The 27,804-nt window shown below is 35.7% G+C and overlaps 4 protein-coding genes and 1 long non-coding RNA gene across 9 annotated transcripts; 4 read left to right on the top strand and 1 right to left on the bottom strand.

Moving 5' to 3' along the window:
* The first annotated feature begins 912 nt into the window (after positions 1-912).
* Positions 913-3,990, top strand: LOC116108873 (RNA-binding protein 38). Of its 3 annotated transcripts, XM_031395108.1 has the most exons (7): positions 913-1,041; positions 1,660-1,842; positions 1,939-2,071; positions 2,485-2,602; positions 2,736-2,772; positions 2,863-3,118; positions 3,206-3,990. In XM_031395108.1, exons 2-7 carry the CDS (start codon positions 1,660-1,662, stop codon positions 3,295-3,297), a joined length of 819 nt encoding a protein of 272 aa, XP_031250968.1. In that variant the 5' UTR covers positions 913-1,041; the 3' UTR covers positions 3,298-3,990. The 3 variants fall into 3 exon arrangements, with proteins under 3 accessions (XP_031250968.1, XP_031250966.1, XP_031250967.1); XM_031395107.1 differs by lacking the exon at positions 913-1,041 and having other exon boundaries at positions 1,180-1,842; XM_031395106.1 differs by lacking the exon at positions 913-1,041 and having other exon boundaries at positions 1,172-1,842; positions 2,863-3,990.
* Positions 3,991-5,511: 1,521 nt separating this feature from the next.
* LOC116109020 (60S acidic ribosomal protein P1-like) lies at positions 5,512-6,832 on the top strand. Its single transcript, XM_031395276.1, has 4 exons — positions 5,512-5,593; positions 5,770-5,846; positions 6,232-6,435; positions 6,543-6,832. Exons 2-4 carry the CDS (start codon positions 5,778-5,780, stop codon positions 6,594-6,596), a joined length of 327 nt encoding a protein of 108 aa, XP_031251136.1. The 5' UTR covers positions 5,512-5,593; positions 5,770-5,777; the 3' UTR covers positions 6,597-6,832.
* An 874-nt stretch (positions 6,833-7,706) lies between these two features.
* LOC116108890 lies at positions 7,707-8,507 on the top strand. The gene is made up of 3 exons (XR_004124701.1): positions 7,707-7,815; positions 7,979-8,055; positions 8,427-8,507. It is a non-coding gene; the product is annotated as an uncharacterized LOC116108890 (long non-coding RNA).
* Positions 8,508-11,203: 2,696 nt separating this feature from the next.
* On the bottom strand, positions 11,204-14,861 carry LOC116108870 (granule-bound starch synthase 1, chloroplastic/amyloplastic-like). Of its 3 annotated transcripts, none has more exons than XM_031395103.1 (14): positions 14,720-14,861; positions 14,190-14,564; positions 13,981-14,061; positions 13,770-13,868; positions 13,587-13,676; positions 13,093-13,156; positions 12,907-13,007; positions 12,714-12,823; positions 12,397-12,640; positions 12,126-12,302; positions 11,853-12,044; positions 11,677-11,763; positions 11,443-11,571; positions 11,204-11,325 (listed from the first exon to the last, which is right to left on the bottom strand). In XM_031395103.1, exons 2-14 carry the CDS (start codon positions 14,547-14,549, stop codon positions 11,209-11,211), a joined length of 1,851 nt encoding a protein of 616 aa, XP_031250963.1. In that variant the 5' UTR covers positions 14,550-14,564; positions 14,720-14,861; the 3' UTR covers positions 11,204-11,208. The 3 variants fall into 3 exon arrangements, with proteins under 3 accessions (XP_031250963.1, XP_031250962.1, XP_031250961.1); XM_031395102.1 differs by having other exon boundaries at positions 14,679-14,836; XM_031395101.1 differs by having other exon boundaries at positions 14,649-14,736.
* A 1,361-nt stretch (positions 14,862-16,222) lies between these two features.
* LOC116108927 (vacuolar protein sorting-associated protein 8 homolog) lies at positions 16,223-26,060 on the top strand. The gene is made up of 17 exons (XM_031395164.1): positions 16,223-17,819; positions 18,502-18,813; positions 18,943-19,188; positions 19,309-19,429; positions 19,497-19,654; positions 19,802-20,435; positions 20,872-20,936; positions 21,015-21,116; positions 21,219-21,361; positions 22,162-22,217; positions 22,331-22,998; positions 23,081-23,271; positions 23,397-23,703; positions 23,966-24,250; positions 24,363-24,472; positions 25,164-25,488; positions 25,995-26,060. Exons 1-17 carry the CDS (start codon positions 16,401-16,403, stop codon positions 26,058-26,060), a joined length of 5,208 nt encoding a protein of 1,735 aa, XP_031251024.1. The 5' UTR covers positions 16,223-16,400.
* Positions 26,061-27,804: the final 1,744 nt, after the last annotated feature.

The following is a 27,804-nucleotide window of genomic DNA, read 5'->3' on the forward strand; positions in this document are numbered from 1 at the left end:
CATTATCAACTCTTTTATGTAAGATTTAATATTTTCAACTATGTTTATTTGGACCCTGTTTGGTAGGCAATATCACATTCTCATTCCGTTAGGCTCAGCCTTAGTAGCCGCCAACAAGAGAGCCGACAAATAGACAGTAAAATAAATAAATAAAAAGTGAAAAATAATTATCGAGTATTATAGAATTAAAAAAATAAAAGGTTAAAAAAAGAGCAGGTTTGACCGAACTCTACGACAGTCCAAAGCCGTTGTGTGGTAGCGACAGTCATGATTCACTTCCAGAGTTTTAATTATATCTGGTTGAGATCTAATTACCCATTATTACTCTTCTCTTTCTATTTTCTATACCATTTGACCATTACAGCACCGCTTACCGCGCTTACCAATAGTTTTTTTTTTTTCCTTCTATATTTATATTACCCACTAGTAAAGACAAATTTGCCCCTCTGAAATTTTGAGTCAAATTTGAACCTCCAATAGCCATTGGCGAAGTTTATGGTTTGAATTTAAGTGGAATTAGATGGGTTACGTTAAGAAAATAGTAAGAATAAAAGATAAGTAGTTGGATATGGTTAGATTTTAGGGTAACAGTGGATACGTGTCAAGTCCTTTTTCAAAATCCAGTTATAACAGCAACACGGTTGTTGTGAGCTGTGGAAGGTTGGGGGCAGTATAGGGTTTTAGAAAAAAGTAAGGGAAGTGAGGGGTGCTCCAAGTTGGCGAAGTCTTATTTTAATATTAAGATTTAACAGAATTTAGAAGGATGTGCCAGAAAGTTATGGTTTTGGGGGATTACCTGCACTTTTTCGGTTAAGGGAATAGTTGCAGGTGCTGTGCAGAGAGGGAGTTGAAGCCAGAGAAATAGAAAGAGAGTTGAAGGTATCGTTTCTCGATAGGCCATAAACAGAAGGAAGAAGGTGAGAGATGAAATAGAAGGTTGAATACAGCGAAGCAGATGTTTATGCAGACCCACCCACACGCAGATATGTGTTTATAATATGAATAAGATAGAGAAAGAAAGTGGTTGATACAGCAAAAAAGGTTGGTCTTTGGGTCTTTGATATTTCATTGGACAACCTTGTCTACTGTTGTCGTGTGTGCCCACTTGCAGCTTTTTTGTCTTTCTCCTTTTCCCTTCTCTTCTCTTCTTCCTTTTATCATAACATCTCTCTCTCTCTTCTCTCTTCTCTCTTCTGTTATTATTATTATTATTTTTGTATATATAATTATTTTGCTTCTTAGGCTTTCCTTTTTCTTTCTCTTTCCACCACCCTCAACAGTAATGATTTTCTCGTTAGGGGTATCGTTGTTGAGGAATCTGAGGAGTTGTGGTTGTGAAAAAAGTGACAGTTATAACAATTGAAAAACAACAACTAGAACAAGGTTATTCCAAACAAATACAAACATAACTGCACGAGTGCTTGAGCCCAAAAGAGTGCTTCTGATTGATTGATGTGATCATCATCAAACAAACGCTTCTTTTAACCATTTTTCTTTCCATTTATTTCTCTATATTTGGCTTCTTGGGTCTGTTGGTTTTGTTCTGCTTCTGGCTTCTCTTCTCTTTCCTTTTCATCTTCTTTTCTTGTTTTATTTGGGTTCTTTTGTATTGTTTTCTTGGGAAGTTTTATTACCATGTCTCAACCACGACAATTTCAGATGGTGGGTGGTAACAATATAGGAGAATACAATGACACAACTTTTACCAAAATCTTTGTTGGAGGTTTGGCTTGGGAGACTCAAAGAGATACCATGAGACGTTATTTTGAGCAGTTTGGAGAGATCCTTGAGGCTGTTGTTATCACAGACAAGAACACCGGGAGATCCAAGGGTTATGGCTTTGTATGCCTCTTTTGCAAAGTTCTATTTCTTTCTTTCTTTTTTCTTAATTAATCTTTGCTATAATAAAAAAGCGAGCTCTTTTTTATTTGTGATTAGGTCACATTTAAGGATCCAGAAGCGGCCATGAGAGCATGTCAGAACCCATCACCGGTCATTGATGGAAGGAGGGCAAACTGCAATCTTGCATCCCTTGGTGCACACAAAACTCGTCCACCAACTCCACAACATGGTTATCATCTCTCTTGTTTCTTTTTTTCTACGACTTGTTTAATTCTTGGTCTTGTAGAATATTGCCATGGGTATTGACTTTTATTCAAACGTGAATTAATTAGCCCTTCAACATTTACCTGATAATGAATCATGAAACGTGAGAAAATGGCAATGTTGGATATTTAATTTTATTACCTCTTAAAATGCTTTCATTTTGTTTTAATCCTATCATTCTGAACATGTATTTATAGATTATAACGCATCAAACCTCTTTAATGTTATTTTGTTTTTATTCATCTCTATCTCTATCTTTGCAAGTACAAGTTTTTTGTCCCCCTAATTTTGTTTTCAACGTCAATCTAAGAACTAGTGCTTATCCAGTATTGTAATAAAAGAATTTGCTTGATTAGAGAATAAAAAATATAATTGTAGGTACTGGACGATTTAGACCAACATCTGGATCGGCAGCTCCGCCTTCCTATCAAAGCTTCTCAACAGCATACATCCATCAACCTACCAATCAGTACACATTTCCTTATTCAGCTTATGGGTAAGATATTAGATTGTATTCATTAAACATGGTCAAATGCTGTGTCTTTTTATATTTTTTTTAACCTAAAGAACCAAATTTGTTTGTTGTTATTCCTCTTTTCAACCTTTTTTTTTGGGGGTTGAACTTTTAGGTTTACTGGATATTCACAAGACACCATGTACCCTTTGGTTAGTATCTCCTTGATTTAAGTACTTAGCAAAATGGTGTAGAAAGATTGAATTGAATTGCTTGAACTGAGCTTAAATATATTTTTGCAGAATTACTACAATCTTTATGGCGGCCAACAATTCTCACCTTACTTCACTGCTGGGTCATCAGGAACTCCAGGAATGTTCCATAATATGTATCCGTTTTATGCTCAATATGCACAGAGTAGTCAAGCTCAAGCTCAAGCTCAAGGGTTTGGAGTTCAATATCCCCAAATGTTGCAGTACCCATATGTGCCTCAGCAGTATGGTACAACTGGAATCCTGTCACTTCCTTCTTCTATGCCAGTGACAACTTCTAGCACAGGTCCTAAACATTTCCTAAATGCGTACAAGTTATATATTAGAATGTTATGTACTATGAAATTGATTTATATATTATGTGTTGGAGCAGGTGTAACTACAACAACAATAGGGGTGAGTGCAACAGGAACAGGTGCTTCACAAGCATCTGCAACAGCCTCTGAACAAAATTCATCCACCTAATTGACGTTGAGAAACATAATGTCTTCTTTCAAGACTAACAAGATTTGGATAAAGGGTGATAAGAGTCTGAGCAAGAGGGGAAAAAGAAATGAATAAGAACAAACATTTTAAAGTCAATGATTCAGGAAAAGGATGCCTTATCATATACATCTGGCATAGAGAGAGAAGGAATCCAAGAATCAAGCATCAGAAAGTTCATTCAAGGAACGAGCATAGTTGAGATATAAAGGCATCGCTAGCTCCACTAACTTTCTTCAATTCAATCTCTATTCATGCCCAACATTATTGTCTTTATCATCATTGTCATCTTCATCATCATCATACATGTTTCATTTAATTAGGACAATTAATTGAGAAAGTCTAAGTAGTTGTTAGCAGTAGAAGAAGATCATATTCATTTATGTATTATCGTCATAAGGTAGAAGCTAAATATTGGCTTTGGATTCTACCTAGGATACTAATTTATCAGATGATTATGCCTCGATTGCATACAGCATCCGAAGACATAACTCTTTTGTTTATATTTCTTTCAAGTAATTGGTTCAAAAGATTGATTTTGTATCTTTGAACCAAGATTGATTGGTCAAAGAAAAAGGCGAGCTTGGATAGCTTTGCAATTAACTTGTAATTTCTTTCTTCATTGTTCATGATAGGGATTAGTTGGAAAAAGAAGATTGTGTTTCTCTTATTTTATTGATTTACGGACTATAATCTTTCTTTATATTTCATCTTTCATTTTCAGTCGGCATTCTTTATATCTGTTTCTTTTTGCAGTAGTGGTTCGTAGCATGTGTTTGGAATCCGAGGGGATCTAACAAAAGAGTCAATGGATGTCTTTTCCTTTTTCGTTTCAAAGTTGAGCATGCATGCACCTTGACCTGGTTGACCAAAGTTTCTTCTAAATAAATGAAATGATCCAGTCAACATATATTAATCAACTGCAGCTTTAGTGGCTAATTATTTTATTCCTCTCTGTGTAAATAAGATGTTTGAAAAATTATCTCTGTGTAAATAAGATGTTTGAAAAATTATTAATATTTTTTATTAATTCCAATTCTTGATAGTAATAGTTTATCTTTTACCAAACACAATCTAAAATTAGAGATACGGTAGTTTGTTGTAACAAATATGTTTTTATTGACAGGCAATTTGTTGAAGTAACAAAGTTAAAAAGAAAGGGTGCGTTTGGTTCGGTTCGGGGTCACATAAAATTACTTCGATAATCTTCTTTTAATTTTAAAATGTAAAACTTCTTTCCTGTGCAATAATTGGGCTAAATACTAGAAATCAAACAACCTGCACCTCATGTTATGCACTACCCTTCATGTTAAACGTTAACACGTAAAACCCGATAGGTCTAAAGGCACTAGGCCCAAAGCCCAAGCCCAAGCCCAAATTGTAATTTCAAGTGTTCACGATTTTTTTGGGGGTAATGCAACATAGTAAATTACTGGTTACATAGGGAGGTATTCTTAGAAATACAATAATTGGATTATAATTTTTTTTGACCAATTTAAATATATTTTGGATTAACACACTATTCTATCTTATCCAATATGTAAATTTAGTGAGTTTAATTGAATTATAAAATTTTAATCTCATCTAATTCAATCCAATTATATATATAGAAATTACATCCAATTTGATCAACTTAGACTAAAAATATTAAAAAATCGTATATGAATAATCAGGGAAGTGTAGCTGAAGCGCACAGTCCTATACTAAACGGTTCTGAATGGACCACCACCAATACCCAGTCCAAGTAACAGTTACTTTAAAAAGAGTATAAAGACTTTTTTCCGACCCAAATAAAGATTTAACGACAGTTCCTTACCAACTGATTTTTTTAATTTCATTTTATTCTCTAAATTTATATTCCGGATACAACGGAGAACAAAAACTCAACGAAGCTGTTGAGGCTTTGAAGATGAGAAGCTTAAGAGTCTTTTGATGGTAGATTAGATTTTAATGGTTAGGAATGATCTAAATTTGATTTAGGATGTGTGATTGTATAAACTTTAATTGTTTGATTGTCTATAATTAATGGGGTTGACAGAAGTAGAATATGAGGGGTTTTGATGAGTAATGATTGAAAAAGAGAATAATAATAATATAAAATCGTAACGATATTATAATAAAAAATAGAATATAAATTTAAATAGTAAAATAGAATTTTAAAAATTTACAAGTAAAAACTGTGATTAAACCATCATGTGGGTGGAAAAAAATCGTTTACTCCTTTAAAAACCTTCATGTCCACCCACAGACCAATCACTGGCTGATCTCCTTTCTTCTGGTAAGAACTCTTCTTTCTTTCTCTCTGTTTGTTCCCATAGAAAATATCAACTTGCAATTTTTAAATCAATCAAATGATCTTCTCTTTACCTTATAGACAGAATCTTTTACTATCATTATAAAAGTTTACTGATTATCGTATTAATTTGTTGCTTGTTATTGTTGCTTTATGTTCAGTCAAAACGATGTCGGTTTCGGAGCTTGCTTGCACTTACGCTTGTCTGATCCTCCATGATGATGGCATCCCCATCAGTGTATCCTTATCATCAAATTATATGCGCTTAATTGCAATTTTTTTTAACTAAATTTAACGTTCTGAGATCTATACTTAGGTTTTGTGCTCCTAGGGTTTCACTGATTCTCTTTTCTGAGGCCGCAGTTTGTTTGACGAGAAAACAGTGAGAAAATCTAAAAAATAGTTTTGAAGTATCCATTATTCTTTTCATTTAGTTTCACTTTTATTTATTTGTTTATTTATTTTGAGTTACCCTCTGCAATTTATTTGACCATAGGGAAACTGATCAGAACATAAATGGCTAAAAATTGTCTGTTGTTGTTAATTCTCTTCTGGAACATATTTTGAAGTAGTGTAGTTACGTTTGGAGATTGGTTTGGGTTTTTCCTTGACAGTTTTGATAGGCAGAGAAGATTTTACAATTGGTGAAAGCAGCCAATGTTACTGTTGATTCTTACTGGCCTGGCTTGTTTGCGAAGCTAGCTGAGAACAAAAACATTGATGACCTTATTATGAATGTGGGGTCTGGTGGTGCAGCAGTTGCTGTTGCCGCTCCTGCAGGAGGTGCTGCTGGGGCTGATGCTGCTCCTCCACCTGAAGAGAAGAAGGTAAGTATAACAAAACCTTTGACTTTTTTTAAAATTTCAATTATAGGTATTGGATATGTGGGGTTTGTGTTGTATGACATATCTACTCCTTTTGGGTAATTCTGCAGGAAGAGCCCAAGGAAGAGAGTGACGAAGATATGGGATTCAGCTTGTTTGATTAGGAGCTTCTTGCATTATGTTTGTCCTTTACTAGTTTATTACTCTACAATGAGGGTGGATCTTTTAGTACTTGTATAAGTCCACCGAGTAGACCCGGGCTTGATGGCCCAGGCTTATGCTATTTTGAGGTATAGATAATCATGGATGAAGAAATGTTGTGTTGGTGTGGATCTAAATATGTTGTGTTTGTGATTCTAGATTTATCTATACTAATAAACTAAGTATGGTGGATTACTTATTAATTTTTTTTTTGTCTTTATGGCAATTACACCGATTGATAATTCACCCTGGTTAGAAGTTAGAACGGGTGATATATGATTGAATATGAATATGGAAGCCAAATTAGCCAATGCATTCAGCGGATTATGATGGGATTGGTTCTTTGTTGCATGGTGTTGTATTGCTAATCTCATGTAGTTGGTGTGGCTTTTTGGCTTGAGGTGAAATAAATTNATTAACACACTATTCTATCTTATCCAATATATAAATTTAGTGAGTTTAATTGAATTATAAAATTTTAATCTCATCTAATTCAATCCAATTATATATATAGAAATTACATCCAATTTGATCAACTTAGACTAAAAATATTAAAAAATCGTATATGAATAATCAGGGAAGTGTAGCTGAAGCGCACAGTCCTATACTAAACGGTTCTGAATGGACCACCACCAATACCCAGTCCAAGTAACAGTTACTTTAAAAAGAGTATAAAGACTTTTTTCCGACCCAAATAAAGATTTAACGACAGTTCCTTACCAACTGATTTTTTTAATTTCATTTTATTCTCTAAATTTATATTCCGGATACAACGGAGAACAAAAACTCAACGAAGCTGTTGAGGCTTTGAAGATGAGAAGCTTAAGAGTCTTTTGATGGTAGATTAGATTTTAATGGTTAGGAATGATCTAAATTTGATTTAGGATGTGTGATTGTATAAACTTTAATTGTTTGATTGTCTATAATTAATGGGGTTGACAGAAGTAGAATATGAGGGGTTTTGATGAGTAATGATTGAAAAAGAGAATAATAATAATATAAAATCGTAACGATATTATAATAAAAAATAGAATATAAATTTAAATAGTAAAATAGAATTTTAAAAATTTACAAGTAAAAACTGTGATTAAACCATCATGTGGGTGGAAAAAAATCGTTTACTCCTTTAAAAACCTTCATGTCCACCCACAGACCAATCACTGGCTGATCTCCTTTCTTCTGGTAAGAACTCTTCTTTCTTTCTCTCTGTTTGTTCCCGTAGAAAATATCAACTTGCAATTTTTAAATCAATCAAATGATCTTCTCTTTACCTTATAGACAGAATCTTTTACTATTATTATAAAAGTTTACTGATTATCGTATTAATTTGTTGCTTTATGTTCAGTCAAAACGATGTCGGTTTCGGAGCTTGCTTGCACTTACGCTTGTCTGATCCTCCATGATGATGGCATCCCCATCAGTGTATCCTTATCATCAAATTATATGCGCTTAATTGCAATTTTTTTTTAACTTAATTTAAAGTTCTGAGTCTATACTTGGTTTGTGCTCCTAGGGTTCACTGATTCTCTTTTCTGAGGCCGTAGTTTGTTTGACGAGAAAACAGTGAGAAAATCTAAAAAATATTTGAAGTATCCATTTTCTTTTCATTTAGTTTCACTTTATTTATTGTTATTTATTTTGAGTACCCTCTGCAATTTATTTGACCATAGGGAAACTGATCAGAACATAAATGGCTAAAAAATGTCTGTTGTTGATATCTCTTCTGGAACATATTTTGAAGTAGTGTAGTTACGTTTGGAGATTGGTTGGGTTTTCCTTGACAGTTTTGATAGGCAGAGAAGATTTTACAATTGGTGAAAGCAGCCAATGTTACTGTTGATTCTTACTGGCCTGGTTGTTTGCGACATAGCTGAGAACAAAAACATTGAGATACCTTATATGAATGTGGGTCGTTGGTGGTGCAGCAGGTGCTGTTGCCGCTCCTGCAGGAGGTGGCTGGGGCTGATGCTGCTCCTCCACTGAAGAGAAGAGTAGTATAACAAAACCTTTGACTTTTTTTAAAATTTCAATTATAGGTATTGGATATGTGGGGTTTGTGTTGTATGACTATCTCTCTTTTGGGTAATCTGCCGGAAGAGCCCAAGGAAGAGAGTGACGAAGATATGGGATTCAGCTGTTTGATTAGGGCTTTGCATTATGTTTGTCCTTTACTGTTATTATCTACATGAGGGGTGATCTTTAGTACTTATAAGTCCACCGAGTAGACCCGGGCTTGATGGCCGGCTTATGCTATTTGAGGTATAGATAATCATGGATGAAGAAATGTTGTGTGGTGTGGATCTAAATATGTGTGTGTGTGATTTAGATTTATCTATACTAATAAACTAAGTATGGTGGATTACTTACTAATTTTTTTTTGTCTTTATGGCAATTACACCGTTGATAATTCACCTGGTTAGAAGTTAGAACGGGTGATATATGATGGATATATGTAATATGGAAGCCAAATTAGCCAATGCATTCAGCGGATTATGATGGGATTGGTTCTTTGTTGCATGGTGTTGTATTGCTAATCTCATGTAGTTGGTGTGGCTTTTTGGCTTGGGGTGAAATAAATTTTGTCAGATGGTTTGCTTGTGCATATTTTGGGAATTGTGAACTATAATTTAAAAATTATTTTAGACAGTATGCTACTTCTCTGACATTGGTTTCTCAGTTATGTGGGTATGTTTGTTTTAATATTTTTACACTTATCATCTTCTTATCATTCTGAAAATACATTTGAATTCCTATTTTGGAAATCTTATTCTATTTTATTCCATTATTTTTAAACTCTTAGTTTTATTAATTTAACTAAACACTTCTAAAAAAAAATTTAAAAATTAACAAAAACATCTTTATTTACCCACATTTGTTAATTTGGGCCACCGCCATCGAAAGGTAGTCGAAATCTGGTATACTGGTGCACTACCAGTTGGATCTGGTCGTATCGATATAACCTTTTTCAGTTATATCTATAGTGGATCTGACTGGAAAATGTCAGATCTACGACGGCCAGATCTTTGGCCGTAATTGGTCGTCATTGACGATCAAGATACGATTATTGTTGATGACCAAACGCGACCAGATCTAGCCGTAGATCTAGCATTTTTTGACAATATTCATAGTGAATCTGATTAGAAAAGGTCATCTCGGTGCACGATCGGCTAGATCCAGCCAATCGAGCATCGATACGGCAACTTCGACCACCCTCTGACGGTGGTGGTCGACTATCGATATTTAATAGATGAGTGAGAGTGTTTTTATAATTTTTAATGTTTTTATTACAGAGGTGTTTAGAAATTAACAAACTTAGAGAGTGTTTTTGTTAATTTTTAAATCTTACCTCATTATTATCACTAGACTCTTATTTTTTTTTTTTTAAATACTATTCAAAATACTCAAACAAATGCACACATGGATATTCCTATATTATCACATATCAAGTCGCAACCAACTTTTTTTTTTTTTTTTTGGTTCGGTAATTGATGGTCACTCTTGTCCTTGCCACAATTTGAATCCAAGAGGACCAAGGCCCCTTGGTCTTTTTAATTCTTCAATCCATCCTTCACTTCATCAGACCACAAGGGGTGGTTTAGTCCCAACCAACTTGTAACTCATTAATTTGATATAACGTCTTGCCTTTATGATTAAGTTTCAGCCTTCACGGATTGATGTTATATATATATATTATCTGGTGAATTTCTTTATTTACTAGTGATGGTCTATGGTCTATTATTATGGTAAATCATTTTTACTCATGGCACATATTTAAGGGATGCCATCAACTCCAGAGTCTGACACCAAATGGCAAATTTGATTTTTTGTTGAATTTTCGTTAGAATGAGTCTTTTCTGTTTCACAATTTCATTTTGAACCTTTATCCTGGAGGGATTGGTTAATACTTAATATGTTAGGCCGATATACTCGTGAGATTTATCTTCAATTTTACACACACCTCGAAGGTATGTTTAATATTCTTCTCAAGACATTGTATCCTTTATTTTGAACTTGTGTTAGTTTAAACAGTTGATATATGATTTAGGATAAGTTAGAATGTAACTTTGGGAAGTAATCTTTTATGGCCGTAGCCTTAGCAACATATTTTGATGTTCGAATTATGTTACGGTTGTGGAATGATTCTCAATATTTGGGATCAATTGAGAATATAAATTATACTTTTGCATGCTAAAGATGCTTTCTTGAAAACAATCCTTTCTGAGGGGAAAAAAAGTTCTCTACTTACTGAAAAAAGGAGAGAAAACAATTGGAAATTATGATGTGTAAATTGTGAGCCGAGGTTCCAGACGCCATTGATCCTTGATGTGTAGTTTTTGCAAAAAGCTATGTCTTTTCTAGGGCTGCATGATTTAGTTTTTGGCAAGAGCAGTTAAAGCCCTTCAAAATATTTGAAATTGCATATATTTGGTAAAGCTTATTTTCTAGATCATATACTCCCATAACAGGGTTTGTTGCGCACAAGTTCAGTAGACTAGGAGACTGTTAGATTGATAACTTTTCACGTTAGTTTACAGACGTAGGAAGAAGACAAAAACATCGTAGAATTTAGAATCCTTATGGCGTAGCAACATTTTCCTTGGCAAGTGGAGCCATCTCCTCACCCTGAATTCCAGGTTCACTGCCATCTACTCCCAAACTTAGCAGCACCTCTTCCCACTTCTTAGCGGGTCCCTGTGTACATAGCACGATGAATCAGCCTAAAAAACTGTATGGATCATTGGTTACTACCGAAACTGGGCGTTAGTTTCAAGAACCTTGTTGTATGTACAAATTCAAAGTATTACTTACTTTCCATGAAAGATCTTGAGCCATGCAATTTTTTATCATTTCAGTCAAAGCTTGAGTACCATATGTTGCGAGGGCTCTTCCGACGCTTGTAGCCACTGCACTCACATCCGTTGGATCCACAGCATCACACTGAAAGATAAACATTTGGGATTTAGTCTTAACTCATCCAAAGATACAAGGAATATTTTTAAGTTGCTCTGTTTATAGAAAACATAGTATATAATTAGGCGTTACTTCAACGCTGAAGCTTCCCATCTGGAATCCTGTAAAACCTTCTTGTACAGTGTCAACTAGTCCACCGGTGGAGGCCACAATAGGTACCTGCAAAGGGCAACGGTATCAAACATATAATACTTGTAACATACGACAAGAGCTAGCAGATGACAGAAAACTTCAGTTGAACATCATACAGTTCCATAACGCATAGCATGTAATTGTATGAGACCACAAGGTTCAAATCTGCTTGGAACCAAGATAAAATCGGCTCCGGCTGTAATCATATGGGCCAGAGGAACATTGAATTTTGCCACTCCTCTAGCCTTGTCTGGGTATAGTATCTCTAGTTGTTCAAGTTGCTTCTCCATTGTTTTTTTACCAGTACCCTGAGAGAATGACAAATGCCAGCTCAGTGATTTTACATATTCATTTATGAGAGAGTAATAGCTTGCTATTGTGATACTTACAAGGACTATTATCTGAACATTTTCTCTGATGAATTGGGGAATCGCTGCTACAAGAATATCTGAGCCTTTTTGCTCTTCGAGTCTACCAATGAAGCCTATGACAGGGATGTTTCTATCAACTGGTAACCCAACTTCTGCTTGGACAGCTTCCTTCAAAAGAGGCTTTGCATCCATTACCTGACAATATCAAAATTTAAGAAATTATTTATCTACCAAAGATTTAGAATATTTGTTATTTGAGAAGAGAAAAAACTACTTAAAAGATTCTTACAGTTGAAGCGTCATATTTAACACCTATATATTTGTCAGTGGAGGGGTTCCACTCCTGGACATCCATCCCATTCACAATTCCAGTAACACCAGTTTTACGAAGTATGTTATCCAATTCCACTCCTTTATCTACGCCAGAAACAAGTTCTTGGGCATAGTGTGGGCTCACAGTTAACACCTTGTCTGCTTGTAATATTCCAGCTTTCATCCAGTTGATTTTCCTACCCTTCACGGGCTTATCATACCTGTAGAATAGGATTAGCGGCATAGCAGTTTCAACCTTCAACAACTCTCCACTCTAAGCTAATAGAACCATACCCATCAATAAAATCAAAAGAGCCTTTAAATTCATTAGGGAGATTGAGAAGTGCAAAGTCTGCAAATGCAAATCTTCCTTGGTAAGCAATATTGTGGATGCAAAAAGCAACCTGCCAACCAAAATAATCGCTTTCAAGTACCTTACATGGTAGCCATAATTTTTAATATGCTACATACAGGCAAGACTCCTTACTTTGGCACTTTTGTAAATTCCTTTGTCTTTGTACATAGATTTGAGGTAACATGGAAGAAGGGCAGTATGCCAATCGTTGGCAATGAAAACAACATCCTCTCCTACACACAAGGAGATCAAAGTAACAGTTCATAATTGATGTTGTTTAGCAAACCCTGCTGGTTTCAAGAATCACAGAGGCCTTACCATATGGTCCCGAGAAATATTTACTGCTGTTAAGATTCAGTACCCTTGGTGCTTCTAGAGCCGCCTGAAACCAAGAAACATTACATTTGATGCCAATTACTACGAAGTGGCACAGCTATTTGGTTGTTTTAAACAACCATTTGAAGGGTTAGTAGAAAAATTAAGCAATATATTTGGTACAAAAATACATTGTACGCTTTTGCAAATAATGCAATTATTTACTGAAACAAAACATCTAACTTTAGTATATAAATCTGCTGTGTTTCTTCTGTTGCGAGCAGATTTTTCCTTCAAAACAACCTACTTCCCAGGCTGATAAAATAATCTCTGTTTTATGAATTTTGGGCACACTAATTTTGAGTTCCAAAAATGGTGAAGGAAAATATCCCATATTTATACAATTAAATTTTTAAGCAACTGATTTTCAAAAGTTGATCTTAATATGAAGCAGGAGAGATTAGAACAACATTTCCAACAGGGCAAAGATTGTCAACCTGGCATAACAAACTGAATCGAAGTTGGTTGTCTTGGTAGTCCACTCCAGTTATAGGCCCGTAGATTTTGGATTTAGTCTTCCCCCATACCTTGAGTTCATTCATCAAAAAAATATAACTTAGAGGCAGCCGCCATCAAATTTTAGACTCATAGAATGACAATGATTCAAAACAGGGAACTACCTTCTCAAGGAACCAAGGGTGATCCACAAAAACCCGATCAACTCCTCGTTTGTAGCAATGGAAGAAGCGAACCATTTCAATTTTGTCTCCAACTTTAACCTATAGTCAATTTATAATATAAGCACAAAAAGCTCCTCAGACTAAAAAAGCTCCTTTTTTAAAGAAAGAAAAGCCAAATTGTGTATATATTGATAAGAATATACCATTATACCTCAATTACAACTTCTGTATCCCAAGCATCTTTGTACTGGTCGTAACGGGGAGCGATGGTCATGACACGGTGCCCAAAAGCCTGTAGAAGGATTCAATTTTGTCCATCATACACTCAATAAAAATTCTACATATGCCCAATCACTATAAAATTTTGATGAAAGTGATTAATCGAAGTAACAGTGAAGCAAAAGAGAAAAGTAAGCTTACGGCCATAGCTGGTGGAAGACCTCCATGAACATCTCCAAGGCCTCCAGTTTTGCTCCATGGAGCAACCTCTGTTCCCAAAAATACCAAATTCATGCCACTTCCACAAACAATTGGTCCCTTGGTCCTTTCCTTCTCTGTTCTAAACCTTTTCCTCTCAGCTTGCATGCTGTTTACTTTTGCCTTGGTTTTGATATACAACTGATCCTCTTTGTTTAAACACCTTAGTCCATTGTGGGTCATGGTTTGTTTCATTAATCCAATTTTCATCTGTAATCCTTTCGTATCAGATCCCGAGGCTAGTCCATGGTGGAAAGGTGAAGTACTTCTCGATGCAAAGCTTGAAGCAGCTACACTTGCCATTGCGGATATTATGTTCTGAAAAAGAATAAGCAAGAGAAGATCATTACAGTGAGGAGATAATATATATCAAGAACCCATCAATGCTGATAGACATAAGACCTCAAACGAAACTAATCACATATATTTCACCTGCTGATTCAAGTGCTATGGCTACAGTTAGTCAAACTAACTTGGTTCTGAGAATGAAGATCGCCGGGAGCCGCTATTTGTACTAGTATTTGAAGCCAGTTGTGCTTTCCACGTGACAAAAAAAATAATGGCTGAGGGCTCCTGAGGCGTCTAACAGTAGATATGAACCTCAGGATTATTTGACGGCCTACAAGTTGAGAGAGAGTCTTAGTTGTAGGAACAAACAAGGGATAGCTGGAATATGCTAAAAGATTTTTTAATTTTTTGGCGTCATTATGCCCAATTGGTCTGGACTCTGGACTAAACCGCAGCGTTTAGCAACTCAGTTAATTTAATTTTAGCTAGCCAGTGCCAGTGAAGCTACTGCTTTTTAATCAAATATAAGACTGCCAGGACGGGAATACCCCTCTATTCACTTATTATTATTTTTTTTTATTTTCTTGTCTTGCTTAACGAACATATTACTAGACCCAAATGTTGTTATTTTGAATTTTAATTGTTGAAAAATGAAAAATGAAGGAATTCTCTTTAAACCCTTTTGAAGTCTACTGCTCAGTTTTCTCCCTCCATCTCATCTCTCTTTCTTTAATTCACAGGAAAAAAAACACGTGTCCGAAGCTTTTTCCATCTTCTTTAGGTAAAAATGCTTGATTTTAGCTCTTTTTACTTCTCAGTCTAACACATCGAAGGACTGTAAAAGTGATTTCTATCGAGGAATAATGCTACAGTTATCACGAGTGTGCACCAAATTTGTGCATCAGATTACATAATAAAATCTTGATCATTGATTTATTATAAATTAATACTAATAAATAGTTATGATTTTACCACATCATTCAATGCATAATTTCAGTATACACTTTTCGGTAATTTTATCATTTTCCTTCTATTGAGTCAAATCAGGTTTCTCGAAGATTACCATTTTTACTTATTTAATTACATTACTTTCTTGCGTTATTTATGTGTTTGTTTTATAATTCCAATCCTATCCTATTCAAATTACGTAGTTTTTTCATTATTTTTAAAATTCAACCTTATTTTATTTAAATTAAAATATTTAGTTTTTTTAATTTTTAAGTTTATTAATTTAACTAAACACCTCTAATAATAAAAATTTATAAATTGATAAAAATATCTTCACTCACCTATATATTCTCGACAGCTAACACTCAGTTATCGATATTTAATGGATGAATGAGATATTTTTGTTAATTTTAAAACTTTTATTATAGGAGGTGTTTAACTAAATTGATAAATATAAGAGATTAAAAAATTAATCTTATCAAACATATTTTCAAATTCAAATCCATAATAAACTTTTTCAAAAATACTATCAAAAATAATAAAACAAATACATCCTCACGCCTAATTGCATTTAAATGTTTGGTTTCTTTCATTTTTTTTCCCTGACCTTTTTTCTTAGGTTCACTTTCTCAAAACCAATAATTGGCCATTGCCAAAAATTTTCAGTTCTAAAATATATATTATACTGTTATACTATTGTTGTTGTGTCTTTTTTTTTTTTAAATAAATTGAGGCAACAAGCAAGACTGCAAGAGTGTTTGCCAAAAGATGTTACTGATTTCGATCTCTATTCTAGCTTTGAGTCAGAACTAGCAAACCAAATCTCTTTGAAGTTGTTCTTTTCAGATTTCTGAATGCAAGGGATCGAACAAGCTTGGGAAATAAGAATCAAACAAGTAGAACAAGTTTGTTCATATAATGACCAAGAAATACAACAATACAAAGTCATTCATGGAACTCGACATTGACTCCTTTCTGGACTCCCACCCCTCCTCCGATTCCGACGACGACTCTAACTCAGTCCCTCACCGTACCCTAGACGAAATTCTCAACGACACCGATTCCTCCACCCCACCATCATCACCGCCGTCTATTCACCACCCAGATCTCTCCCTCCCCAAATCACACCACCGAAATGATTCAATTTCTTCACAAGATTCCACAAAACCACCAAAAACTAGTTCCTTCACTCGCCTCAAAACTAACGAATCAACAGCTGATCCTTTATGGAGGGTTCCTTCTTCATCTTCTAGGCAATTGCCATCCTTGTTTGGTGGAGTGCGTTCCAATGCAAAACCGGGGGCGGCGCTTGCGGCTGCAGCCGCCGCCTCCCGCCCGGTGCCCACTCCACATGCTGCCGCCTTAAAGTCGCGGAGAGCAGGAAGTGGGACGCTCCAGAAGGTTCTGGATGGTGATGATCACGAAATTTTTTCTGTATCTTCCAATGAAATTAGCGTGTCCAGCGAGAAATTGGAGGAAGATGACGAGAAAATGGGTGATTTTCAATCTGCTCAAGTAAGTGTTAGCGAAGAATCATCAAATTTGCCTTGCAGTAAAGATGAAGATACTAAATTAGAATTAATGACTAGTGATGCTGATGAAGAACATTTAAATACCAGTTCTAATTTGAATACCGAACAACTGGTTGATTCCTCGTCACTTATTGTTGAGGAGGATTTGAATTTGAGTAAAAAATCTACAATTGCAGGTTCAGAAGATGTTTCTGATATGGATAGAAATAAAAATGTTACCTCTGTTACTGGTGATGATGATTCTAGTGAAAATAATGTTTCTTCTCCACCTGAGTCTGATAAGGATGGACAAATGGAGGAGGTTCAGATATTGGAGATGGAGAATTCGGACAATGGTCTGTCTAGCTGTAAAGATGATGTGGTGAGCACTGTTGGTGGTGGTGATGCCAGTTCTATAAGTGACATTTCGGAGCTTGTAGAAGAAAGAATTGGGCAGTTGGAGAGCGAGATGATTAGTAGAAGAGCTGAAAAGAAATCACGGCCTTCCATGAAGCCTCTTGAATTGGCAGAGGAACTCGAAAAGAAGCAGGCATCTACTGGTCTGCATTGGGAGGAGGGTGCGGCTGCTCAACCCATGAGGCTTGAAGGTGTCAGGAGAGGGTCAACCACGTTGGGATATTTTGATGTTAACGCCAATAACACTATTACGCAGACTATTGGATCCCAGGCATTTAGGCGTGATCATGGTTCCCCACAAATCTTGGCGGTGCATCTTAATTTTATTGCTATTGGAATGTCCAAAGGGGTCATTGTTGTTGTGCCCAGTAAATACTCTGCTCATCATCATGAAAATATGGATTCAAAGGTCTGCAAATCACTCAAACTGCTTTTGTTGTCATTTAGATGCATTTCATTGAATTTCTATTATCTTCAAATCTGTGCCGTCAGCTTAAAAATACACTACCATTGACCTGTTATGGGGAAAATGAAAATTATGGTGAAGAACTTTCAAAGAAAGTATTTAAATTGTATAAAGTAGTGTGTAGTAAAGCCTTTAGGCAGCCAAGGAGGGTTAATTTGTATTTACTCAATCAACGTCTAATCTGTAAAATTAACAGAAATAACTGAGTCCGAAAAGAAAAAATACTATGCTGGGACAAGTGGAAATTGTCTTGAATAGAACATTACAAAGTTTAATGATTTTTGATAGATGGTTTTGTCTCAGATCCACTTCTGATTATTCTACCACTTCTTATTGGCTTTTTAAAGAGAAATTTTCTTTAATGACTTTTTAGCACTTCTAAATAGTAGTAATTTTATACTTATGTCTTTGAGAACTAAAGGTGATTCCACCTAAGTGCTTGAAAGATTAAAATGGTCACCAAACTGTTATGTATATGTATTCTTTTTCCTAGTTATGCGTTTACTAAACTGTTCCTTCATTGCCTAAATCCCCACTTATTTTAGATGGAAAGTAGTACCTTTGTTTCTAATTATATTGTAGTTTAACTAAGTTCATCTTCGGACCTATACTATGTATATTTCAGATGGTTATGCTTGGTTTGCTTGGCGATCGATCTCATGCCTCAGTGACTTCCATGTGCTTCAACCAGCAAGGTGATCTGCTCTTAGCTGGTTATGGTGATGGTCATATTGTAGTTTGGGATGTACAGAAGGCATCTGCAGCGAAAGTTATTACTGGAGAGCACACTGCACCGGTAGTACATACATTATTTTTAGGGCAGGATTCTCAGGTCACTCGTCAATTTAAAGCAGTTACCGGTGATTGTAAGGGCCTGGTTCTGTTACATGCTTGCTCAGTGGTTCCCTTGCTTAATAGGTTCTCCATTAAAACTCAGGTAAGACATCATTCTTTTTAATAATGATGTATCTGTAATATTATATATACATTATTCAAAGTTGATACATGATAGGCAATGGTGATATGCCCCTCAAGTTTATAACTTAATGTTTGTTGATTAAATTAGTGTCTCCTTGATGGACAAAGAACGGGTGTAGTACTATCAGCTTCTCCTCTTCTTTTCGATGAATCTTGTGGAGGTGCTTTGCCATCCTCTCACTCTCAGGGAAACTCTGCGGCTACAACCAGCAGTATTGGTAGCATGATGGGAGGTGTCGTTGGGGCAGATGCAGGTTGGAAACTCTTCAATGAGGGGTCCTCTTTGGTTGAAGAAGGTGTGGTCATATTTGTCACCCATCAAACTGCACTGGTGGTATGAAATTCTCAGATGATTGCACAAATTCCATGTACCATTTATATTGTGATTGATGCTTTCTTCTTTGTGGACATGTTATTGTTCCCCATATGTTGAAGATATTTGTCTTCGTTACAGGTAAGGCTCACTCCCACTTTAGAAGTATATGCTCAACTTTCCAGGCCGGATGGGGTTCGGGAAGGTTCCATCCCGTACACTGCTTGGAAATGTATGATGCCATCTCGTGGTTCTTCAATGGGTATGGATTTTCTGAGTTTGTTTAAATTTTCATGTTGACAGTTTACTGAGAGATAAATGTGTTGCAGAAAGTACTTCTGCAGAAGCAGCAGAGAGAATATCGTTGCTTGCACTTGCTTGGGATCGGAAAGTTCAGGTTGCAAAGTTGGTCAAATCAGAGCTTAAAGTATATGGAAAGTGGTCCATTGACAGTGCAGCTGTGGGTGTTGCTTGGTTGGATGATCAGGTATCGTTACTTTTTTTTTTTTCTTGTCTTCTCTCACGTGCATAGTAAAATACTTGCTTCACTTTCATTGTTACGTTTTTGGCATTCTGCATACAGTTAAAGGATTCATGAAAATAAATTGCTGATTGTTGTTATATATCTTTGCAGATGCTTGTGGTTCTTACAGTGACAGGACAGCTCTATCTGTTTGCTAGAGACGGAACGGTAATTCACCAAACAAGTTTTTCTGTAGATGGTTCCAGAGGAGATGATCTAATTGGATATCATACCCACTTCATTAATGTTTTTGGGAACCCTGAGAAATCCTATCACAACTGTGTGGCTATAAGAGGAGCTTCTATATATGTACTTGGACCTATGCATCTTGTAGTTTCCCGCCTTCTTCCATGGAAGGAGCGGATTCAGGTTCTCCGAAAAGCAGGTGACTGGATGGGTGCCTTGAACATGGCTATTACGCTGTATGATGGTCAAGCTCATGGTGTTATTGACCTTCCTAGAACCCTGGATGCTGTACAGGAGGTCATAATGCCTTATTTGGTTGAGTTGTTACTATCCTATGTAGATGAAGTATTTTCTTATATATCAGTGGCATTTTGCAACCAAATCGAAAAACTGGAACAACTAAATGATACACAAAGTAGAAGCAGTTCTGTGCACACTGAAATAAAAGAGCAGTTCACCCGTGTTGGTGGAGTAGCAGTTGAGTTCTGTGTCCATATCAAAAGGATTGACATCCTTTTTGAAGAAATTTTCTCTAAATTTGTGGCTGTTCATCACAGAGGTATTCTCATTGCATCAATCTCTGCTTGCATTAATTGCTTTGATTGAACTTTATTTTAAGTTTATTGACTTCCTATCAGGGTTAATATATTTTTATGCAACATGCCAATTCATTTGATTCATTCAGTGACATGTAGTGATGACCTAACATGCGTAAAAGTTTTGTAATCAAATGTGAATGGGCTTAAAAACAAATCACCATTTGATGGCTATGTAGTACAAATTTAATTGCATCAAGCTTTTTTGCTCTACTCTGAAGTGGATTTCTATTCTTTTAGGGTCTCAAATTTCAGTCCTGAAGAAAATTATTTATGATTTTATATTAGAATACAACTATTGTTAATAAATGATATAATATTAATGGTGATTATGTTTGCTGTAGTGAAATAATTTGTGTTGACATGAGTTTCTTTTAATGATATGCTTTTTCATTCTAGATACATTTCTGGAGCTTTTGGAGCCATATATTTTGAAGGACATGCTTGGATCTCTACCTCCTGAGGTATTGGTTTAAAATATTACCCTTATTATCTGTTCAGTTACACATAGTAATTTATCTTATATTTCTTTTTTGTCAAAGATTATGCAAGCACTGGTAGAGCATTATAGCAGCAAAGGGTGGTTACAGCGAGTTGAACAATGTGTCCTTCATATGGACATTTCTTCTTTAGACTTCAATCAGGTCATATCACATCCATAGTTAACAATTATTTGTTAATCATTTCTGATTGAAAATCAAGCCTCAGTCTCCTTATGCTATACTTGAATATGATTTGTCTTGTAGGTTGTCAGGTTATGCCGGGATCATGCGCTGTACGGTGCTTTGGTGTATCTTTTCAACAAAGGATTGGATGATTTTCGGGCTCCTTTGGAGGAGCTGTTAGTAGTTTTACGAAATTGTCAAAGAGAGAATGCTGCTGCCCTTGGGTATGTTGCCACTATGCAAACCTGTGGTAGTAATTGAATTTGGAAACTTTCTGAGGATTTTCTGTTCTTGTTTAGCAGCTTTTATCTTTCAAATGTTTTTTCATTTCAATATTTGATATAGTTAGTGATTGCTTTAGGCAATGTGATATTGCCAGAAATTTATTACATGAGCGTTGCTGGGGGAGTAATTTAGTGTAAATATTCATTTGTGACTGAATTCAGCCATGCCAATTGAGTTTAAAGTGAAATTATTCAATTAAATCATGTTGGGAAGCTAACTCTCTAGGACTGTCATTACCCTAATTTTTACCTTTCAGCTAATTTTAGATGAAAAATGGACCACAGTGGATTAGAGTGAATTTGAATCAATCAATGGCTAAGCCTTCTGTCTTCTATAACATTAACCTGACCCCAGGAAATTGTATTTTGGTATGGTGACTTATCACTTGGACTTACGACACTGGTGTGGTGGAATTGTGAATACCCTGACATGATAACTGATCAAGTTTGCATGTGATTTCACCAAGGTTCAAAATTTCCCAAGAAAAGTATGAAAAGATTGTGGTTGGGTATGGGATTGTATGTATGATGTAGGATTTTATGAGTAGGTTGTTTATTTTGGGGTTTTTGACAAAGATGATAAAATAATTTATTTTACCCCTTATTGTACCAATTGTTAAATTTGTTAATTCAACTGTAATTCTATATGTATATTGTATCATCCTTTTTTTTTTTTTTTTTTTTTTTGGGCCAGGCCATGTTATGACTTGAAAGTGGTCATTTCCTATTTCTTGTTACAGGTACAGGATGCTTGTGTATCTGAAGTACTGCTTTCAAGGTCTTGCTTTTCCACCAGGTGTGATTTAATTTTTTACTGGTAGATGATAAATTGGACTGTCAAAAAAATTCCATTTATACACTAGAATTCATCTTAAAGATACATTAAAGCACCATATTCTTTATTTTCAGGACATGGAACTCTTCCTCCCACACGTTTGCCATCTCTTAGAAAAGAACTGATGCAGTTTTTATTAGAGGAATCCGATGCTCAGAATTCACAAGCAGCTTCAAGCTTATCTGTTGGAGGATTATATCTGAACCTGTATCATCTCTTGGAATTAGATACTGAAGCAACTTTAGATGTTCTGAGATGTGCTTTCAAAGAAGATGCAACTCCACTATCTGACATTGCTTCACATGATTCAGCTGACGCAAATATGGAGGCTGACAAGGAACAGAACTCAATGGATAAATGTCAGAATATGTTGGTTCAGAATACTGTAAATGCTCTTGTTCATGTTCTTGACAATGTTATCTCCCAAATAAATGGGCCTGCTGGAAATGATGATAGTGGATCAGTTGAAACATGGCCTTCACAGAAAGACATAGGTCATCTGTTTGAGTTCATTGCATACTATGTTGCATGTGGAAAAGCTAATGTCTCAAAAAGTGTATTGAGTCAGATTTTGCACTACTTGACATCAGAAAAGAATGCATCACCAAGTAATCCCACACATAGTGTTGAAACTTCTAGAAAAAGAGAAAAGCAGCTGCTAGCCCTACTGGAAGTAGTGCCTGAGACTGATTGGAATGCATCTGATGTGTTGCATTTATGTGAAAGTGCACAGTTTCACCAGGTATCTTTACCATGTGCCATCCCTATTATGTTATCATAGGCCGAGTTTTTTTTCCAACTATTGACAATATTGTTATTTTCAGGTTTGTGGCTTAATTCATACCATCAGACATCATTATCTTGCTGCTCTAGATAGCTATATGAAAGATTTTGATGAACCGATTCATGCCTTCTCTTTCATCAATGATAAATTAGTTCAGCTGACCGACAAAGAACGTGCTGCTTTCCGTTCAGCAGTCATCTCTCGGATTCCAGAGCTGGTTGGCTTAAGCCGGTAATGCCTTTTATTAATCTTAAGATTTATGGTTTGATCTTTGCCTCTCATGTTGACGAATGCTGAGAATTTTTCTTTATTTCTATTTCTGCTCTTATAAATCTCATGCCTTTGATCTTTTGCAGGGAGGGCACGTTCTTCTTAGTCATTGACCAATTCAGTAATGAAGCTTCACATATCCTCTCTGAACTTCGTTCACATCCAAAAAGTCTTTTCCTTTATTTGAAGACAGTTGTAGAGGTTCACTTATATGGAACCCTGAACTTATCCTATTTAAGAAAAGATGATGGTATAATTGTTGCTAATGGAAAAAGGGTGAAGTGTCATTCGAAAGGATTGGAGGCTTACATGGAAAGAATCTCTGATTTCCCTAAATTGCTGTGCAGTAACCCTGTTCATGTTACTGATGATATGATTGAGCTTTACTTGGAGGTAAGCTCTTGTATGTATATAACAATTGATTGAAGTAACATCTCTCTCTCTCTCTCTCCCATAATTAATGTGTGCATGGTCTCAGTTACATCGTATAGTCTTTCAAAGTTTTGTATTTGATCTTCTTCATTGTTGTTATTTAAATTTTACCTCATCAATTCTGTGGTGATACAGATCTTATTTTCTACTAACAAGGTATGCTAGAAGCACATATTGACTTCAGGAAAGCATTATTTTCATTATTTTGCCCTCAATTTTGCAGTTATTATGTCAGTATGAACGTGAATCAGTTCTCAAGTTTCTGGAAACTTTTGATAGCTATCGAGTGGAACACTGTTTACGCCTGTGCCAGGAATATGGGATCATAGATGCTGCTGCATTTTTATTGGAAAGGGTTGGTGATGTTGGAAGTGCTCTTTTACTTACACTTTCTGGGCTTGATGATAAATTTCTTAGGCTTGAAACTGCTGTGGGAAGTGCAGTTTCTAGGGTGGTTAAGGGATCAGTCAACATGGAGCATTTCAGCACAGTTTTAAATATGGAGGAGGTTTGTATAGTTTTATCCTCTGCATCAATTATTTACAAGGATACTTTTTATCTTTATGGTGATGGAGGGATTATTTGGCAAATTGACAATATATGTGATCTTTCTCGTACAGGTGAATGACGTACGCAATATATTGCACGCCTGTACTGGGTTGTGTCAGCGAAACACTCCCCGTTTGAATCCTGAGGAGTCAGAAACGCTCTGGTTTAAATTGCTTGATTCGTAAGTTCCAATCATTCATTTTCTTTCTAACGATATTTGGATTCTGCCATTCCATGTTTTACATGTTCTTTGTCTTGCGTAATAGATACATCTTTTATATTCATTAAGCCTCCTTTTATGTGTTCAATCCAGGTTGCTATTCTAATATAGTTTCAAATTAGTTTGCATGTACTCCATTGACTTCAGACTCTCAAATTACATATACTTCTTTCTCTTTCATATTTCAAAATCTAAAAATCACTGTGGCTGCATGTAAAAATAATCAATAGCATGATATTCATGATTATGTTAAACATATGCCATTGTTTCTAATATTTAATAGACTAATTCCTCACTTTTACCTGATAAAGTTATGATGGAAGGGATGAGATTGTGAAATTACTTTCTAGAAGACCCAAAGAGTAGAAAAAAACATAGAAACTGTGAAAGTGAACTGTGATATCATGGGATTAGGTTCTCATTGCATGTTGTGTGTTTGGTCTTCACAACAATTTTAAAGAGAATATTTGAGTTTCTGCTAGTTTTTTAATTTTCATTACAACAGTTACATTCTTGCTCTTCTAATAGCACTTGAACGTAATTTCACCAAGAAACTATTCTCCTGTTAGAAAATATGAGGGAACAGTTGTCATCTTTATATATACGTTGCACACTCATATCCATGCCAATTATATTTTGAGTTTAAATACAGGTTTTGTCGGCCTCTTATGGGTGATGAAAGGACATCTGAAGGAGAAAATGATTCAAAAATGCTGGAGGACCCATTGTGCTTGCAAGAGGGTGAAGAAGCGTGTATTATCAAGTGGAGAATTTCAAAGTCCCATAGGGGTGCGTATATCTTGAGAAAATTGTTCTCGCAGTTTATCAAAGAGATTGTTGAAGGAATGATAGGATATGTTCATCTTCCAACCATAATGTCAAAACTCCTCTCTGATAATGGTAGCCAGGAATTTGGTGACTTTAAACTTACCATACTTGGGATGCTGGGAACTTATAGTTTTGAAAGAAGAATTCTGGTATGTGCTCAAAATTTGGATTGTGTGCTTCTCGATAGGGTCTGTATTATGGATTTTTGTCTTGGGTATTCTTGTAACTAAGCTTATTAATGCAGCTCTGTGAGCTTTATATTTCAACAGGCATAATTATAGAATAAACGGATTCTTGATTTGGACTTCTGATTTCCAAGTATGACCATTTGTATGTCTAGTAATAATAGTAATAAAGCCGCCAAAGACTAACATGGTTCATTGCATTGTGTGTAGCTGCCATACATAGTTTAGTTCTAGATATAAGTCAAATCTATGGGATTATTTTATTACTGAAACACATGCATCCTAAGGACTCTGATTCACGGTGACATTTGTATTTCAATTCTAGACCTTTTTTGGGATGAGTAATTTTTTTTTTGTTTTTCCCCTTTAAAGTTGGGATTGATTGTGTGATTGATTTGAATGTTTCTCTACCATGAACTGCAAAATAAGCAACTGGCAACTGATTAAAATTTTTTACTTTGTTCTTTCAGGATACTGCCAAGTCCTTGATAGAGGATGATACATTCTATACCATGAGCGTACTCAAGAGGGATTGATGCCAATTACTACGAAGTGGCACAGCTATTTGGTTTGTTTTAAACAACCTTTGAAGGGTTAGTAGAAAATTAGCAATAATTTGGTACAAAAATACATTGTACGCTTTTTGCAAATAATCAAAACTCTCACTTTAGTATATAAATCTGCTGTGTTCTTCTGTGCGAGCAGATTTTTCCTTCAAAACAACTCATTCCCAGCTGATAAAATAATCTCTGTTTTATGAATTTTGGGCACACTAATTTTGAGTTCCAAAATGGTGAAGGAAAATATCCCATATTTATACAATTAAATTTTTAAGCAACTGATTTTCAAAAGTTGATCTTAATATGAAGCAGGAGAGTTAGAACAACATTTCCAACAGGCAAAGATTGTCAACCTGCATAACAAACTGAATCGAAGTTGGTTGTCTTGGTAGTCCACTCCAGTTAGGCCGGTATATTTTGGATTTAGTCTTCCCCCATACCTTGAGTTCATCTCATCAAAAATATAACTTAGAGGCAGCCGCCATCAAATTTTAGACTCATAGAATGACAATGATTCAAAAGGGAACTACCTTCTCAAGGAACCAAGGGTGATCCACAAAACCCGATCAACTCCTCGTTTGTAGCAATGGAAGAACGAACCATTTCAATTTGTCTCCAACTTAACCTATAGTCAATTTATAATATAAGCACAAAAAGCTCCTCAGACAATAAAAAGCTCCTTTTTTAAAGAAAGAAAAGCCAAATTGTGTATATATGATAAGAATATACCATTATACCTCAATTACAACTTCTGTATCCCAAGCATCTTTGTACTGGTCGTAACGGGGAGCGATGGTCATGACACGTGCCCAAAAGCCTGTAGAAGGATTCAATTTTGTCCATCATACACTCAAAAAAATTCTACATATGCCCAATCACTATAAAATTTTGATGAAAGTGATTAATCGAAGTAACAGTGAAGCAAAGAGAAAAGTAAGCTTACGGCCATAGCTGGTGGAAGACCTCCATAACATCTCCAGGCCTCCAGTTTTGCTCCATGGAGCAACCTCTGTTCCCAAAATACCAATTCATGCCACTTCCACAAACATTGGTCCCTTGGTCCTTACCTTCTCTGTTTCTAAACCTTTCCTCTCAGCTTGCATGCTGTTTACTTTTGCCTGGGTTTTGATATACAACTGATCCTCTTTGTTTAAACACCTTAGTCCATTGTGGGTAATGGTTTGTTTCATTAATCCATTTTCATCTGTAATCCTTTCGTATCAGATCCCGAGGCTATCCATGGTGGAAAGGTGAAGTACTTCTCGATGCAAAGCTTGAAGCAGCTACACTTGCCATTGCGGATATTATGTTCTGAAAAAGAATAGCAAGAGAAGATCATTACAGTGAGGGATATATATATCAAGAACCCTCATGCTGATAGACTAAGACCCAAACGAAACTAATCACAATATTTCAGCTGATTCAATGCTATGGCTACAGTTAGTCAAACTAACTTGGTTCTGAGAATGAAGATCGCCGAGCCGCTATTTGTACTAGTATTGAAGCCAGTTGTGCTTCCACGTGACAAAAAAAATAATGGCTGAGGGCTCCTGAGGCGTCTAACAGTAGATATGAACCTCAGGATTATTTGACGGCCTACAAGTTGGAGAGAGTCTTAGTTGTAGGAACAAACAAGGGATAGCTGGAATTGCTAAAAGATTTTTTAATTTTTTGCGTCATTATGCCCAATTGGTCTGGACCTGGACTAAACCGCAGCGTT

This window comes from Pistacia vera, unplaced genomic scaffold, assembly GCF_008641045.1.
Source record: "Pistacia vera cultivar Batoury unplaced genomic scaffold, PisVer_v2 Contig570, whole genome shotgun sequence".
Classification (NCBI taxonomy): Eukaryota; Viridiplantae; Streptophyta; class Magnoliopsida; order Sapindales; family Anacardiaceae; genus Pistacia; species Pistacia vera.

What these genes read in the sequence shown, in the direction of transcription:
- LOC116108873 (XM_031395106.1), top strand. Translation starts at nt 1,636, where the DNA reads ATGTCTCAACCACGACAATTTCAGATGGTGGGTGGTAACAATATAGGA. An exon ending in TTTCCTTATTCAGCTTATGG is followed by an intron (nt 2,603 to 2,735) that starts GTAAGATATTAG and finishes TTGAACTTTTAG; the next exon opens with GTTTACTGGATATTCACAAG. An exon ending in AAGACACCATGTACCCTTTG is followed by an intron (nt 2,773 to 2,862) that starts GTTAGTATCTCC and finishes ATATTTTTGCAG; the next exon opens with AATTACTACAATCTTTATGG.
- LOC116108927 (XM_031395164.1), top strand. Translation starts at nt 16,401, where the DNA reads ATGACCAAGAAATACAACAATACAAAGTCATTCATGGAACTCGACATT. An exon ending in AAAGTGCACAGTTTCACCAG is followed by an intron (nt 22,999 to 23,080) that starts GTATCTTTACCA and finishes TGTTATTTTCAG; the next exon opens with GTTTGTGGCTTAATTCATAC. An exon ending in GAGCTGGTTGGCTTAAGCCG is followed by an intron (nt 23,272 to 23,396) that starts GTAATGCCTTTT and finishes GATCTTTTGCAG; the next exon opens with GGAGGGCACGTTCTTCTTAG.
- LOC116108870 (XM_031395103.1), bottom strand. Translation starts at nt 14,549, where the DNA reads ATGGCAAGTGTAGCTGCTTCAAGCTTTGCATCGAGAAGTACTTCACCT. An exon ending in TTAAATATGACGCTTCAACT is followed by an intron (nt 12,303 to 12,396) that starts GTAAGAATCTTT and finishes TGATATTGTCAG; the next exon opens with GTAATGGATGCAAAGCCTCT. An exon ending in TGGGAAGCTTCAGCGTTGAA is followed by an intron (nt 11,572 to 11,676) that starts GTAACGCCTAAT and finishes TTTATCTTTCAG; the next exon opens with TGTGATGCTGTGGATCCAAC.
- LOC116109020 (XM_031395276.1), top strand. Translation starts at nt 5,778, where the DNA reads ATGTCGGTTTCGGAGCTTGCTTGCACTTACGCTTGTCTGATCCTCCAT. An exon ending in ATGATGGCATCCCCATCAGT is followed by an intron (nt 5,847 to 6,231) that starts GTATCCTTATCA and finishes CAGTTTTGATAG; the next exon opens with GCAGAGAAGATTTTACAATT. An exon ending in CTCCACCTGAAGAGAAGAAG is followed by an intron (nt 6,436 to 6,542) that starts GTAAGTATAACA and finishes GTAATTCTGCAG; the next exon opens with GAAGAGCCCAAGGAAGAGAG.